Consider the following 16,758-nt stretch of genomic DNA (forward strand, 5'->3'; position numbering starts at 1 on the left):
ACTACTCAGCAGATCCAGATATAAGCTCAAAACTGTGACATTTCACTTAATTCTATATATTTCGTATAAACAAAATTTTCAAAAATCAACCATTCGCACCAACTGGATTCTGTACAAAACAAAATATTTTGTGCTCCTCTGTGCAGCCATGAAGTCATGAGTGACTCAGATGCCACTGACAGTCACATGACAAAAATTCAGGGAGTTTTCAGCTAAACTGGGTCGAACTGCAGGCGGATAGTAGACAAGTATGGAAAGAAATTAAAAATATAAGTAGTGAAATATCTATAAATATCTGTAGTGTGTAGAGTCACCTTGGAAACATGTTGGACATGTGGATTCTAGGTTTCTGCAACTTATTTTAGTAAATAATCCAAGTAGTTCAACTTTAGGTTTTCTTGTTTAATGATTTATGACGATATAACTGTATCATACAGCGTACAAGGCATTGTGAAGTTCTCTCTCCTTCTAGTCGTGGTTGTTCTGGTTCCATAAAGGTGCAGGACTTTATATTGTTGTTATTATAAAACATGACAGGAACTAAGAAACAAACAGAAACTACTCTGGGTTCAGAAGGTTAAGCAGCTTCCAGGTGCCAAATAAGATTTAAAAAATGATTAATCTAAGCAAAACTGCTTAGACAAAGACCCACGTGGAGCTGAAAAGCACATTAAAAAACTGTGGAGACGGCGCTGTGGGTCCAGAGGGGATCCCAGAGTGTTTGTGGAGAGTCCTGGATCTCTGTGACCAGAGCAGAAAGGGGGGAAGGAGAGCGAGCATCCAGGCAGATGGTCAGCACTGACCAGGGAGAGTGTTGGTACACTGGGGGGAGGATGGGAGGCTGAGGGGGTGAGGAGAGGAGGGAGTGTTGGAGTGCCAGCTGTCCTCCTCCCCTGAGAAAGCCACAGGCGAATCTCTCCACACCGGCCTCGTCTCCAGGGAACCGGCGGGTTAGAGGCTGCTGGGGATGCATTCAGACGCTGGTTCCACCCAAACGCTGATTCTCTTGTTTACCTCCAGCTCCATCCAGGCTGCCAGGTGGAGGTTTTTAGTCGACCAGGTTTAGAGATGTCTGGGTTTTCTCTTAATCCCAATCAGATCTGATCAAAAAGCAACCAAAGGACCAAACTCAATTGGGAAAGATAATTAGACTGAATCCAGAGAACACAAAGTCGAGCTTAACAGGCGATTGGTTACTGTCACCGCCAATTAATCTGTCAATTCATCAATTAGTCGTTTGGTTTATTCAATGTAAGAAAAAGGCAAATGTCTACCGGCATAGAGAAGGAAGACAGCCGGAAAATATTCACATTTAAGAAACTGAAATTAGAGAATTTATGATCTTTTTTCTTTTAAAAAATTACTCAAGCTGACGGATTGGTTACGAAATTAGTTGGTAATTAGATAATCGTTGACAACTGCTGCCGATCAATACAAAATTAGTCACTTTCTATGAAGCTTTTTCCTGTAACTGCGTTCGCGGTCGTTGTCATGTTCAAACCTGCAGTAACCACAGATAGAAATAACATTAAATAGAAACCTCAAAATATTCACATTTAAGAATTAAAATTTTTTGTTGCGACAGAAAATATAGTTAAATCACATTTATATTCTGTAGAAAAAGAGAGAAATTAGCTTATTCATATATAAGAAGCTGGAACTGGAGAATTTTGGCTTATTTCATTTCAGTTCATTCAATCCCAGAAGAGTGGCAGATTTATTTATTAGTGGACAATTAAGCTCTAGAAAAGCCTGCTGATATCTAAACCAGAGGTATCTGCATGACTAGACTTCTTTATTTACTCTAACAGTATATTAAAGCTCCCATAAAGGAGGCGTGTGTGTCCAGCTAACACCTGTCAGCAACACAACACTGGCGTCTTTGTGAGTCTTGCAGAGCTGCTTCTGAGGCCAAACACGTTCGCCGAAACGTCACATAAAAACCCCAGAAGCCGTCTGAAAGTGAGCTCAGGAGTAAAGGAAATAAAGAAGCTTTTCCATTCTGATTTCTGTTGATATTTCTGCGCGGTGGTTGTTTTTGTGACCCCCCAGATGCCTGGAGCATGCTGAGGATTAGCATATGGGAAGCAGAGCGCTGGGTGGGGAAGCCAGGCGTGTGTTAACTCCATTGTTTCCTTTTTGGCCTTCGCTGCATCGCAAGAAACAAGGGGAAGAAAGAGAAGGGTGGAGGGGGGATGTGTGTCTGTCTGGCTGAATGGGAAAAGGCCATGTGTTAATGCGATCATGTGTGACATCTCTCTCACCGCCTTGTTTTCTGTGTCTTGCAGCTGGGATGAACATGAGTCCGGTGTCTCGGCTCAAGAAGACCTGGAGCAAAGTGAAAACGGCCAAGTTTGACATCCTGGAGGTGGGTTCTGCTGCTGCTGCTGCAAACGTGGATCTGAGCAGAGAGTCGCAGTGACTCACAGGTTTCAAAAAAGTGCAAAAGAAACAATGGCAGTCGATGCGTTTTCCAGATCTCAGGGCCAAATAATTCAGAGCTGCAGCAACTAATCAGTCAGCTAAGGAAAAAAACAGGTTTGAGTACGTTTTCAAGCAAGAAAACTGTAAATTCTCTGATTTCAGGTGAATAATTTCAGGTTTCTTTCCTCTTCTTTGAATATCTTTTGGATTTTTGGACAAATCGAGACATCCTGATTAACATTTTTCACTATTTTCTGACATAACAGCAAAAAAATATTCGAATAATCATGAAAATAATAGAAAGTCATTGCAGCTCCCAAACAAAATCGATGTTCTCCGTAAAATTTGTGCAAATAACTCATGATTTCAGGATGCCAAAAGTTTTGTCTTTACCCAAAACACAGCTTTTTTTTTTAAGGTTATGCAGTAAAAACATTTTTCTACCATCGATCGGCTTTTTTCGGTGAAGAAGTTGTAGTACCAAACACAAATAAAATAATCCAAAGCAATGAAAATCAGTATTAATTGCAGCCACAGTAAGAAAATATTGATGCTCTGATTGAAATATGTGCGATTACTAAACATTTTGAGATCCAGACGGGTTTTACTTCACCCGAAACATCCCTTTATCCAAGTTTTCTTTTTTGAGGTTATTCAGTGAAAAAGTCACATTTTTCTGACATCGTATCAGCTTCTGTTTTATTGAGGTTTGAGTTTTTCCAAAGAAAAGAAAAACAAAAAGTGAAAACCGAACAACTAATCAATTAATCAAGAAAATAATCGACAGTAATGCAGCTCTAGTAAGAAAATATTTCTCTTTTGCTTGAAACTTGTGCAACTACTAAACATTTCAGGATGCTAAAGAACTTTGCTTTACCAAGTTTAAACAAGTTTTTTCAAGATTAAATGATAAAAAAGTGTCATTGCAGCATATTTCTGTCACTAAATCAGCTTCTTTTGGTGAATACGTTTCATCGAGGTTCAGTTTTTCATAAAACGCCAAGAAAAGTGCAGAAAAATCATAAAAATGTTGATCAAGTTGCGTATTTTTCACGTGCTTTCTTTATTGAAGATGGTCGTTCTGGTGTTTGTTCATTGCCAAAAGACTGGATTTAAATCTCTACAGCAACCAAAAACTTACACAAAACCAACAGAGGTGAAGGCAGGATGAGAGAAAAAGAGTCCAGCCGCCAGATTTCAGGTGTAACTTTGGTACACATCAGAGCTCCTCCCTCGTCCCTGAACAAACTCTACGAGCTGCACAGAAGCCGTTCAGTGAGCCCGGCGGACCGACGGTGGCTCCTTTTGAAATGAGAGATCTGACGAGATCCTCGGCGGGACCCGAGAGCTTTTATCAAAGACTCGAGTTCTTTAGGTTTCCGTCACGTCTCGGCGGAGCTCATCTCTGTCAGTGACACGCCTGCCTGATGAGTTCCTCCGTCCTGAAGTTTCTGCAGTCATTTGCTGCCCTGATTAGAGTTAATTCACTCACAGATCCCATTTATCTGACAGTTAAGTCGCCTAATTGTCTTGGTTCATCCACAACCCAAAGATATTCGGTTTACTGTTGTAGATGAGGACAGAAACCAGAAAATATTCACATTTAAGTAGCTGGAATTAGAGAAATTAGACACTTTTTCCTTTAAAAAAATATCACTTGGTTCCCAAAATAGGTGATTAATTTAATACTTGACAATATCTGCAGATCAAAATATTATTATAAGACGCTTTTCTGTAATTATCTGCAGGTGAATGTTTCTTGTCATGTTTAAACCTGTTTGCAGCGACAGCCACAGATAAAATAGAACTGAATAATATTTAAATGCTGCATTTAAGAAGCTGCAATCAGAGAATTTTTTCTTTTTTCCTTAAAAAAAAACAAATAAAATGTTTATTATTTGGGGCAAAGGATTAAATATCGTCACCTTAGTGAAACTGGAACCAGCGAATGTTTGATTTAAATCATGATGTATTTATGTTTTTAGGTAGCTGCTGTTTTTTGTCTGATCGTTTTAGATGCACATTTTATAAAATTTGCAAACTTCAGATTGTCTTCAGTCTGTTCAGTCCACGTCGTCCTCGTCAGATCGTCAACTTTCAATATCATAAATACAATTAAACATGTCGCTTGAAGCCTGTTAATCCCAAATTAATGAACTTGTTCTCAAACTAATCCTGTTTTTTTTTTCCCCCCCTCTGCAGCACCAGATGGATCCTTCCAGTAACTTCTACAACTACAGAACAGCGCTGAGAGGAGCCACGCAGAGATCCATCACGGCCAACAGCAGCAGAGAGAAGGTGAGGGGAAAATATATTTAGATATTTTACTACTAAAACTCCCTGAATTTTTGTTACGTGACTGTTACTCACAGCTGAGTCAGTCACAGCTTCACAGTTGTGCTACAGACTGCAGAATTTTTTTATTTTTAAAGAATCTGGTTTCGATTTATTGTCGGGGAATTTTTGAATGAGACACGTAGAATAAAAACATCATGATTACAAGCTGAGGTTTGGTCAATTTTTCAGACATGCTGAGCTCGTTTTCTGCAGTTTCTGTTTCTGATCAATGGTTTAATATCAGTGATTTATTCATCTATTGAATTTAAATAACACTCCTTTCAAACGCACCAGCAGCTTGTAGAGTTCAGAGGGTTGAATGTTGTTTGAGAAATCAGGTCAAACTCCTGGATGAGTTTAGTCTGGTCAGTGGGACGTAATAGAGTCCACAAACCATTCTTCTGTCGTGACGCAGCCAGAGACCAGAATTTATATAAATCACTGCAGTTTGAACATGTGCACTCCAGACGCTGGTTTACGTTTCACGCGTTTTGTTGAAACTCACGTCCAGAAGCCCTCAGAGTGAATAATGGATCTACTGACTGAGTGTTCTGCTGGAAACCACTTAACAGCTGCAGTGAACTCCTGTTTCAGGATAAGTTCTCTGACCTCCTGAACAAACTGTTGTCAACTAGTAAACTAATCACCAGATATGTTGACAGTCGGGCGATAAGTTTAAGTAGATTTATAAGAAAGAAAACTCACATATGCTCCGATTTCAGCTTTTGAAAAGTGAATATTTTCTGCTTTCTTTCCTCTTCTGTGACAGTAAACTGAACATCTTTGACAAAATAAGACATTCTGGTCGACATTTTTCACCATTTTCTGACATTTTTCATATCAAACAACTTGAAACTTGTGCGATTACTAAACATTTCAGAAAGCTAAAGGACTTTAACCAAAACATACCTTTTTTTTCTAAGATTATGTTGTAAAAAGGTCACATTACAACATTTTTCTATCACTGAATCAGCTGCTTTTGGTGAATAAGTTTCATTAAGGTATTAGCTTTTCTAAAGACACCGAGAAAATGTGCAGAAAATAAGAATCAGGAGATAAAGGAGAGCATTGCTCTCTGCATTTTCAAAGAAAAATGAAGAAAATAAACCAACATTTTGACTTTGGTGTAGATTTTTCATGCACTGTTGTCAGATATTGTGATTGTTGGTATCCATTCGTTGCCAAAGGATTGGATTTAAATCTCAACACCTCAAAACTAAATCTGGAAGAAAAGGAAACTATTACAGGAATAAAGGAAAGCATCGTTCTTGACATGTTTACAAAGAAAAGTGAGGAAAAAGAAGATTAAAAAAAATGATTTCATACAGGTTTTTCATGAGCTTTTGTTATTGAAAATTGTCGTTCTTGATTTCTATTCATTGCCAAAGTGTTGGGTTTGAATCTCTGCTGCAGAAAATCTCTGTATAAACTTGTTCCAACAACCAAATCCATCACACAACCGCGAGGATGTTGGTTTAAATTTCATGCACTAACATCCAGAGCCACTTATAGTGAAAAATTGGGATTCTTCTGACCTCCATGTCCTGCTAAAAATCCACTTGACCTTCCGCTTTGTGACCTGTGGGTTAGGGTTGGCCACAGTGATGCAGGGACGCTCGGAGCTGATTGCAGTTATGTAAAAGCCGGAGATGCTTATCTGAGCGCCTTGATGTTGTTGCGAAGCAGGAAAACAAACCGCTGGCTCTCGTTATTGTCCCTCCGGAGGCCTCGTTGCATAACGGCGACGCTCGAAGGGGGACGCCGAGGTCAACCGCAAGTGGGTCAAGATGCGAGGAGGGTCTCGGTTTCCTGCTCGTCGGAGTAAACATGGCCGGTTGCCAGATCACATAGCGTTCTCCTCGAGCCGCTGGTGGTCGGCCTTCGTCACCACACGTCCAATAAGTGTTGTTCTATTTAATGGAGACACAGTGTTCTGGCAAGAGGCTCCCTGAGGTTTGTGAAGGATGGTTTTTATTTTTTTTTTTTTGGGGAAGCTCAGATATGCAAACATTCCAGGACAAGAGGTCGAGGTCACGAAATGGAAAGTTCCCAAGAAGTCTGGAACGTCTGGGCTTCTCCTTTTAGGGAGGCTGGACGTTTGTTTACGGCTCCTTCAGACTCCGTCGGTTTCAGGGACACTTGTTGCTGCGTTGGTGCGTTTTTCGGTGTATCTGGTGTTTGGTTGTGCAGCAACGGCTCTGTGGGACATTTCACAAAGAGGAATGTGGAGGTTGTTCCAGTTTATCTGCGCTTACGTCACATGTTCTGCTTGTTTTAATCAGACTTGGGCAATAAACTTTAACGGATGGATTATATTAGTGGTAATGAGCAAGTTGTGTGACATTTGGAAAAATCAGGGATTGAAAAGTGCCTTACAGAAGATTACAATCAAAGATTAAGATGATTTATTGTAAGAAGAAACTGAGCTAATAAAAAAAATATGGTTTCTAAGAACTATGGTGGTAATTTATAGGGCTGAACCATTCAGGGAAAATATCTTATTTAGATTTTTCTGGCCAGTATTACGATTTTAATTGGCATTACAATTTTTTTCAGCTCAATATTTAGAGTTTCATAAATTTAAAACATGTAGTGACGTATTAATTTATGAGATACAATAAAAAGAATAAGCTTTTTTTGGTATGTTAGTATTGAAATTCATACATTTGATTCAAACTCAATTGTTTTTTAGACCCAGGTGGTAATTAATATTTGCTTTATAGACTAATCTTAGCTTTGGGTATTTTTCTGATTTAAATAAAAAATTCTATAAAATTTATCTTACAAGTTTTTATCCCTTTTTTTTTTTTTTTTTTTAAAATAAAAAATTCTATAAAATTTATCTTACAAGTTTTTATCCCTTTTGTTTTGTTTTTAAGTATTTTAAAAAATTCTTATTCTATTAAAATTTTTATAATTTTGCGCTTTTTTTTATTGTTGCCTGTCTTATAATATTTGACCAACTCAGTGTTTTAAAATGTTTGTGAAAACTTTATCAAAATTTATTCTTAAATTTATGCTGTTCTCGACTAATCAATTAATTGTTTTGTTAAATCTTTAGTTTCAACCCAAATAGAGTAAAATAACTTAAATCAGCTGTTTTTGTTTTTTTATGACAACAACCTTCCACTAAAAGCACCCGGTAATAATAGCGTATGGATTTCCACAGCTTTTAATAGACGCTGTGTCTCGTGGAGGCGATCTAATTTTTGCCTCCGTCTGGCCCCTCGCTGTGAAAACTGCTTCCGCTCTGCAGTTTATTTTTCGCTCTCAAAGCAGAACACGTGTGTAAAAGACGTGAGTTTATGTACGACGGCAGCTCTCAGATCACAAATGCAGGCTGCTGCTTGTAAACGACATCCTGCAGACCCCTCAGCCCGCAGGCTCGGTGACTTTACTCTTAACTGGCCGTCACATCCACGTTCTGTCGCACAAACAGAGTTCAAGGAGAAACACATGAGGTGGACTCACTACTGGTCGGGCAAGAAAAATAAACAGAGCCTGCAGTTCAACCGGAAACTCTCAGAATTTTTGTAACATCACTGTTGGTCGTAGAAGAGTCAATCGTGGCTTTTTGGTTGCAACAAGGAATGTGGAATTTTTGTTTTTTGAAAGAATCTGGTTGCTGCAATCAGTTAATTTTAAAATGAGAAATGTAAAATAGGAAAAAAAAAAATCAATTTTGGATCATTTTTCTGACATGTTGAGTTCAAAGACTGTCGGAAAGTTGAAAATCGAAACTATTGCAGTTTCTGATAAATGGTGCAATTTTGGTGAATTTTTAGGTATTTTTAAATAACTTGGCTTTAGGGGGTTACGAGAGTTAAAAATATTTCAGATTGGAGCATAAAACATTGTGATTTAGGTTTGGTTCATTTTAAAGACGAATCAAAAATCATGATGCCTTCAGGGACAGTCGGAAAGTTCAGAACTCGATGATTCTTTCTAATTTGCAGTCTCTGTCTCGAGATTTTAACTAAATACCTCACAAAAGAACACAAATGTACTTTCAGAGCTCCGGCTGCTGGTTCTCCTGCGGTTTCTCTCCTCCAGCATCATGAATGTTTGATCATCTCGGGCGTGGATGCGTTGGGACAGTCAGGAACGAGGTCACTGTGCCGGTTTGGCCCTCGATACAAAACAACAACCGATCTGGGTGTTTATCAACCAGAGCAGCTGATAAAGTCCATATTTAAGCAGCCAGCTCGGCCTTCGGATGGTCGACAAATCCCAGCAGCTTAAAATCGAACATTATTTGAATGGAGTCTGGTGCCTCCTGCTCACCTTCCTCTACATCGTGCAGTGACCTGAATCACTGTGAGGCGATTAATTATTTAAGGGACTTTTTTTTTTTTTAAAGGGGAATTCTTCTTGTGCCCTTCGCTGCAGCTTTGCTTCTCCATTTTCAGTCGACACAATTCTGTTTTTAGGTCACTTTAGGTCGAGTTTCTGTTGAGAAAAATCTGCTTTAATATCAAAAAACAACAGAGCTCATCCTAAACATAAGCAATCCTTTGTCGAGTTTAATCCTTTAGATCTACGTTTATAAAGAGCACACACACCTGAGTCACATGGAAATCCCCCCTGAACACGCCCTCTAACTGAAATTAAATCCCTTTTGTCTTGCAGATCGTCATTCCTTTCTTCAGCCTGCTCATCAAAGACATCTACTTCCTGAACGAGGGCTGCGCCAACCGGCTGCAGAACGGGCACATCAACTTCGAGGTAAAAACTTGGAGTTTCCCCGACAACTGATGGCACAGTTTACCTTCCACAGCTGACTTTCTATGTCACCAAAACGTCACAGCACATGGCAACGGGGATGTTTATGAGCACTTCCCTAAAGACTGTGGAGAAAGAAGAAGCAAGAATAAAGCGCGTAATGTTCAGCTGCGTTTCCACGGAACAAACACACTGAACCAGTTTCCACTCGTGTTTGGTCACAGCGTCACTGAATCAGACGCTATTTTAGGGACTCCTTCTATCCTGGGAAACTCTGCCCTGCCCCGTTACGACACTTATTCACTATTTTTGACAACTAGAACTGCCACCATGTGACCATCTGACTCATTTGGAGCATAAACAGTATCTATATTAATTTAATATTAACCCGTGTCGTTGCTCTTTTGCAGAAATTCTGGGAACTCGCCAAACAGGTGAGCGAGTTCATGACCTGGAAGAAAGTGGAGTGTCCGTTTGAGAAAGATCGCAAGATCCTCCAGTACCTGCTGACGGCGCCAGTGTTCACCGAAGATGGTGAGTTCATGAACAAATGAGTGGCGATGAAATGTCCATGAGTTCAGACTGTCCAAATACAACTGACACTGCACAAATGTCAAACAACAATGAAGCCTCCATATAAAGTAGTAAAAGTAAAAGGCGACGCGACAACAACAGCAAACATGGAGGAGATTCATGTTGTTCTGCTCTGAATTTGAGTTTTCATTAAATTGGTGGGTTGTTTTTTTCCGAAGAGTTGCAGCAAACCAGATTCTTCCAGATTCCTGCAGAGACCGACTGTGACATAACCGCTAGTATTTAGCACTGCCTTCCTCAAAGTTTCTACGTTTTCGTTAAGTACAACCCTCCAAGCAGGAACTCTTTTTTTAGGGGGCTAAAATAACTTGCTGGGAATTTAATTTAGACCCTGGTCCCGGCAGTGGAGAAACTTCCAGAAGTAGAAAGCTTCTTGGACTCTGTCGAGTGTTTGCTGCATTTCTTTTTTTAACCAATCTGAGCAATATCTCGTCACATTTATTCGCTTAGTTTAATCTCAGGTGTTTTGAATCCACTTTGCTGCTCCTGCTGTGGGCAACCCTGAACCTTGGGTGCATGTTCTGACTTCCCCATAGAACTTTTTATAGGGTTGATTTAAGGGGAGAAGAGGTACCGATAGCGGGCTAGCTACTTCGTGTTAGCCGCCTTGAAAACTGGTGTTTGGGTCTAGATGCTGCTTGGTGAAACTCAGACAAATGCTGGATGGGTTAAAACTCGTAGATGACAGCGATTATAGCTTTTCTGAGCTCTTGATGTCTTGTAGCATTACCATGTTCAACATTTAATTCACCAAACAGACCAATGTAACAAACCCCCATTGTTCTGTTTCCTACATAGATCTAGCGTTACGTCCAGTAGCTACTATTTTGGTGCACTTGGAGTTAACGTCTTGATCAAAACTGGTTGGATTCGACGTCGCAATTAACACAGAAAGGCTCAAAGGTTTACAGGGACGAGCAGGAGTTGTTGCCTCGAGTAGCTGCAGTGGAACGCTGATGTTAATGCTACCTCCATGCTTGTTGTTGTTGCAGGGTTTTCGGTCAGTCGGTTTTGCATGGTCGTGCACAAAAAAAGTTTAAAAACATTTGCTTTTTCACGCATCCGTTTTCTATGTCTTTATACTACAATGACCCTTTGACGAACCTTTAATTCCTTAAAAAAAATCTTCCCGTGACTAAAAAGTTCCAGTTATTTTGGCTGGAAACAAGATTATTCAGTTTTTCAGGACGTCTTCAGAAAACTAACCTTGCTCGTCTTTCTCGTTGCAGCGTTGTATCTGGCGTCGTACGACAGCGAAGGTCCTGAGAACAACATGGAGAAGGACAGATGGAAGTCTCTGAGGTGTGTATAAATCCCCTCCTCCCCCCTTTTATCTTACTCCTCACACAAACTCACCCTCGGGGGAGATTCGAGTCCTTCAATCACTGCCGTCGCCCTGCATCCCCTCCCGTTTCCCCGCTGACCAGATAGATGTAGGTCACACTGGCGCTGACCTCTCACGCTATTCAATAAACGCATTAAACACACGAGCTCTCATCATTCTTGGCCGTCGCTCACGTAAAGGGACATCAGTCATTTTCACACAATTACATGCCACAATAACAGCAGACGTCGCGCGGCGCTCTGGATGCGAAGACTGATGGGAAGAAAAGCGTCCGCTGGCCGCTAACTCGCCCCAGAGAGCTGACGGAGGAAGATTTCCTCTCGGGTCAGCATCGAGTTTAATTGACACAAACTGAGTCAGGGATGTTCGGCTCCTCCAGAGATGGAAACGGGTCGTCCAGCTCAAGATCACACGTACATGAACTGCTCTGTAAGCCGTAAATCCTACTTTTGTGACACTTCTGCATGTTTAGTTTTTGTTGGTTCTGTCAGAATGGGTGATAATGGTGCTAAATAGAATGAACAAAACACTAGTAACACTTAATGCATCCAGTTTCACACCAACACCTGCTCGGACTTCTGAAAGCAGCAAAGTAAAAGTATCACCTTTTGTTGACAACATCAAAAAATATCTGGAAGCTTTGTAACAGTAGAATTTATAGCAACATTTGCAGCTTTGTTTCCAGAAAGATCCCCGATTCATGAGTTCTGCTGATTTGTAATCCCCAATTCTCTCATTTCAAAAGCTAAAGAAGATTTTTATATTTTTTTTAAACTCCCCATTATCTTTATAAATAATAGTGGCAATCTGTCTTTTTTTATTCTGAAAAGAGTATTTGCTTTTGAAAGGATTAATTCATTTTGCATGAAAAACACTTAACTATATTTGTAAAAGTGCCTAAAAAGACTTTTTTTCTTTTAATTAAAATCTAATATTTGCTAATAGACTGTACTTTAAAGATGAATTTAGCCTCCAACTATGAATGCAGAAATGTCTTAAACCTGCATTGTTTCCAACAGCCAGCAGGGGGCGACTGTCTGTAGGTCTGTATAGACATAAGAAAATAAACCTACTTTTCATTTTATTCATTACCTCGGTAAACATTTTCCTGATCAGTTTATGGTCCCGATCGCTAGTTTTAAGTCTCCTTCAATACGGCAAGGTTGTTATTTCATAGATTTTGGTCCAGTTTAGAGCAAAAAAGACGATAAAGAAGGGTTCGTTTTTGGGTGGCGTTACCTTATAACTGCTGCAGTGGCGTCTGTACCTCTAGGATCCTTGTGTTTACTGAATTATATGAAAAAGTGCACGACTTACTTGCTAACAATCAATACATTCTACTTAATTAGTTATTCAGTTCAGTAGGTTGTAGAAATGTGGTCCCTGAAAATGCAGCCTCCTCCACTCTCTGAACTTGAAGCTTCAAAACAGTCGTCCACAAACTGATAAGTGACGTTACGGTGGCTTTATCCATCCTTTATGAACAATCTGTGGAGCTGAGAAGCCGGACATTCACCTCAAGAGGTCGAGGAGAGCAAAATAGATCTCAAAAGAAAGCAAAAATAGAATACACAACTCCAAGTTAATGCAAAAACTGCTCTAAAGCTGGAAAAAAAAAACTATTATTGCAGCTTCAAGCGCTCTTAAAACAATAAAAAGTAGCATTTTGCAGCTGCCTCCTGTCACACATGATGGATTACAAAGGGAAAAAAAAGGCGGTTTCTCCACCTTGTTCCTACAAACACAACGCTGTCATGTAAAAATACAACCAGTGCTTATGAACTGGGATGATTCACAGCAGAGCAGCAGGTTGCCAAAACCAGACCCAAACCACCCACATGCGTGAATCAAATCTGCTGGCGGGGTCAGAGGTGAGGCGGGTTTTGGATGCTCAGCCTGGCGAGTGTTGGGTTAAGCTCCGCCCGGCTGAATCCGCTCGGTGTGTGTGTGTGGTCACGTTTTCTGATCGCCTGCCAGCCCTCCCTGCGTCCCCCCCGAGCTTTGCCTCCGCTGCGACGCGATCTGTCACTTTATTCCAGCCGAGCCTCGTCAGCAGAACGTGCTGCTCTGCTCCCAGAGATTCTGTCCAACATGGCAGCCGGCGGCTCGCTGCTCAACACGCCTGCACGCACACACACCGACGCTGTAAATACACCGAAAACAAACTGTTGCTATGTGATTCTGCAGGAGTTTAAAACGGCAAAATCTATTGCAAAATAACCTCGCTACACCGGAAACTGACCGTTTGTATTGACTGCAGTGTAAAAAAAAACTCAAAAAGGAGGCAAATTGGTAAATTAGCGTTTCAAGCTGCAACTTCAGGCTTTATAGATCTGCAAATACGGCTCTACTTTGTTTTTTTAGATGTTCACTGACAGTAAAAACAGTGTGAACAAACAAGAGTCTGGTTAATGACATTTGTGAGGTTTAAAGCCACAAATGATTTTTGCTTTTATGCAGAAATGCACATCTGAACCGTCTCCATCAAGAAATATTTGCAGACAAAATATCAAGTTGCCTAAAATTCTTGATTTGTGTTTTTAAAAAAATTCTGTGAAGATTCAGATTTTTGTTTTTTTTTATTGCAGGTTGACTTTGGGTTTAAAACTTAATTATTGTCATTTTTGCAGAGTACAGAGCTGTGCAATATGAAGACGTCAAATCTAAATAATTCCTAATATTAAAAGCAGCTTCTCGGCAGTTCAAGGTATTTTGCACTGGGTACACTGTGAAAAAAAAAAAACAGAGTCTACTTGCTAAATTGGAGTTTTAAACTGGAGCAGTAAACAAGACTCCTTTTTTTGTTGTTTTTTTAAGAATCAGAATCAAAAATACTTTATTGGTCCTCTAGGGGAAATGGCTTTCAGTTACAGATGTTCCCAATCAAAAGTCTTAAAAGAAGTAGGAAAGTAAAAATAATCAAGTATAAAGTATTAATGTGAAAATAAATATACATATCAATTACAGTAGCTGCATCCCACACTGTGCTGCTCTCATACTCACATGTTAACATGATCCATCCAGAAATATTAGTAGGCAAAGTCTGATTGGTCGAAAATTCTTGATTTGCTCAATTTTCTGCGACGGATCTGTGCAGATTTAGATTTTTAGAGAAAGTTGCGTTGAAGTTCATGAAGATTTTGCAGCGGGCCAAGCATTGCAATGTGAAGAAGTCCAATCTAAATCATTTGTCATTAAAATAATAATAATGCCACATGCGGTGCAGCTCTGGGGAACCAAAGAACTTCAAATCGCAATTAGCATCGATTACATCCAGGCTCTGAGTTGTTTCCTGTCAAATGCTAACGGTTTTGCATTCTGTGTCTCCACAGATCCACTCTGCTAAGCAGGGTCTAGACCTCGGAGGAAACCAGAACCCAGCAGGCGAGTCGACGCCGCTGTTGTCCAAACTCAGTATCCCCGTGTTGGAAGGGGAACGACAATCCGTACTTTGGCTGGCGAGGACTTTGTGTTCCCCCTCCGGCTTCAGATTTCTACCGAGCTCTGCTTTTCCCGACCCTCTTGCTCTTCGTGCTGTATATTTCAGGACAGCTGTTTTTCATCTCTTTGTACGACTTTATAGTCCTTTTGTTGTTTTGCTTTTCTAAAAAAAAAAAAGTAAAGAAGTAACGCTACAACCCTTTGCGGTAAAAGAGGAGGCGCGTTTTTGGTCCCGGTGAACCTCCCGTGAGCGTTCAAAGTTGTTGGGGTCGTTGTTTCCCCGCCGTTTTTTTGTGTTTATTTTCCACTGAAGCTTACGATGTTAGCCGCTGGTTGGCTAACGCTAACAGAAACGCTACTTTTTCTCTGGTTCCACAAGCCAGCATTCTCTGTACGGAGAAAAACCTTAACCCGCAACACTGTCCACCATTAAGCTAACCGTCGTTTGTAGTCACCTCCCTTTTTGTATCTTCATGTTTCTGAAGGTTTTTGTTGTGATGTGAAAAAAAAAAAAAAGAAAAATGCACCGGCTGCATTTGAAAAGAGACGTTTTGTGTTTGTATAAAGTTTCGTGGTTTTTCCGAAGCAGGGAGCAACGACTCACTCGAGGTCCCAGCGGGCTTTAAACGGACCGGGAGCTGTCGACTCTGCGTTTAAAGCCCGCCGAGGCCTCTAGCTCCTGATAATCAGTGTTAAATCGGCGCTCTAGCTGCCGACAAGTCGAGCTGTTTGGTTCCTGCTAGTGTAGAAAAGTGCGCGTGGTTGTGCTGCCCCCTGCTGGTCGCTTCACAGACGTGAATGAAATATCGTGTGGTTGAATAATGTGAACTGAGACTTTCTGTTAAAGCTTAGATTATATCCTTTTTTATTTTTCATATTATTAAAACACTTTTTTTCCTCCTTTATTTGTTTTATTTATGAACCTGTGTAGCCACATTATGTCCTCATGCCAATATTTACTCTTATTTTATTGTTATTTAATTTTGTACTAGGTACATAACACGCTTCAGTAGTCCTCAGATATTGGCTTGATTGTTATTATTATTTTTTATATACGTTTGTATGAGACACTTATTTTTCAAGGTTCAGAGTATGAAGTTGAAGATTTTTGACTGATGTCTGCTTCGCCTTGACTGCTGTTGTGGTTTATCGTGTACATACTGTACGTTTCTTTATTTTTCTCCTCCCTGTGTTCATTCATTTGTATTTGGACTGTTAAAATGGAATAGAGGAACCGTTTATACATGAACTAGTTGTGTTGAAAAGGCAAAGTTAATAAAAATCATGTTTAAAATGAACAAGTGGTTGAGTTTTGTTGAATCTTTGGTCAAACTTTTAGAATTCTTACCAGGTTGTTGAAGCTTTCTGCTGCATCAACCAGTGACTGTGGCTCATTCATCCTAAAGGAAGAAACCTGAGTTAAAGTTAAGTTTTATGTCAAGAACTGCTGAATCTCACACCAAAAAGTGAATAACTTTAAAAAACACAACGTGATTACCTGCACTTACAGTTCAGTCAAATATAATTGAAGTTGTTTGTTATTGCTACACGTCAAACTTACAGTGAAAAGATGAAACTGAATTATTAGAGAAAGAAAACACATTTGAGTTTGGATCAGAATGAACTTAGTGTGACACAGCTCAGAAAAATAATCAGTAAGAGCCTTAGATGGTACAAATAAAAACTCCAGCATTAATTAAAGCACCTTATAGGAAATCATTATAGTAACTTAAATCTGTGTTGTATTAAATACTGCAGTCTCACACATAAGAAGTGATGCAGTGATACCAGGGAAAACTTTTACTTTTGCAGATGCTTTAACTTGTAGTGGAGTATTTTTCTAATGTGGTTTTATTACTTTCACCTACAGTTGAAACCAGAAGCTTACATTCACC

The 16,758-nt window shown here is 39.9% G+C and overlaps 1 protein-coding gene across 1 annotated transcript in view; it reads left to right on the forward strand.

Moving 5' to 3' along the window:
• The window catches only part of rasgef1ba (RasGEF domain family, member 1Ba), a 29,861-nt gene extending 13,700 nt beyond the window's left edge, over positions 1-16,161 (forward strand). The window contains exons 8-13 of the mRNA XM_008297274.1: positions 2,289-2,368; positions 4,627-4,722; positions 9,391-9,486; positions 9,894-10,017; positions 11,307-11,379; positions 14,755-16,161. Coding sequence (XP_008295496.1) covers positions 2,289-2,368; positions 4,627-4,722; positions 9,391-9,486; positions 9,894-10,017; positions 11,307-11,379; positions 14,755-14,779 — 494 coding nt within the window. The 3' untranslated portion in view covers positions 14,780-16,161. The remainder of the gene's footprint in view (positions 1-2,288; positions 2,369-4,626; positions 4,723-9,390; positions 9,487-9,893; positions 10,018-11,306; positions 11,380-14,754) is intronic.
• The last annotated feature ends 597 nt before the right edge of the window (positions 16,162-16,758 follow it).

This window comes from Stegastes partitus, unplaced genomic scaffold (assembly GCF_000690725.1).
Source record: "Stegastes partitus isolate 25-593 unplaced genomic scaffold, Stegastes_partitus-1.0.2 Scaffold1205, whole genome shotgun sequence".
NCBI lineage: Eukaryota > Metazoa > Chordata > Actinopteri > Pomacentridae > Stegastes > Stegastes partitus.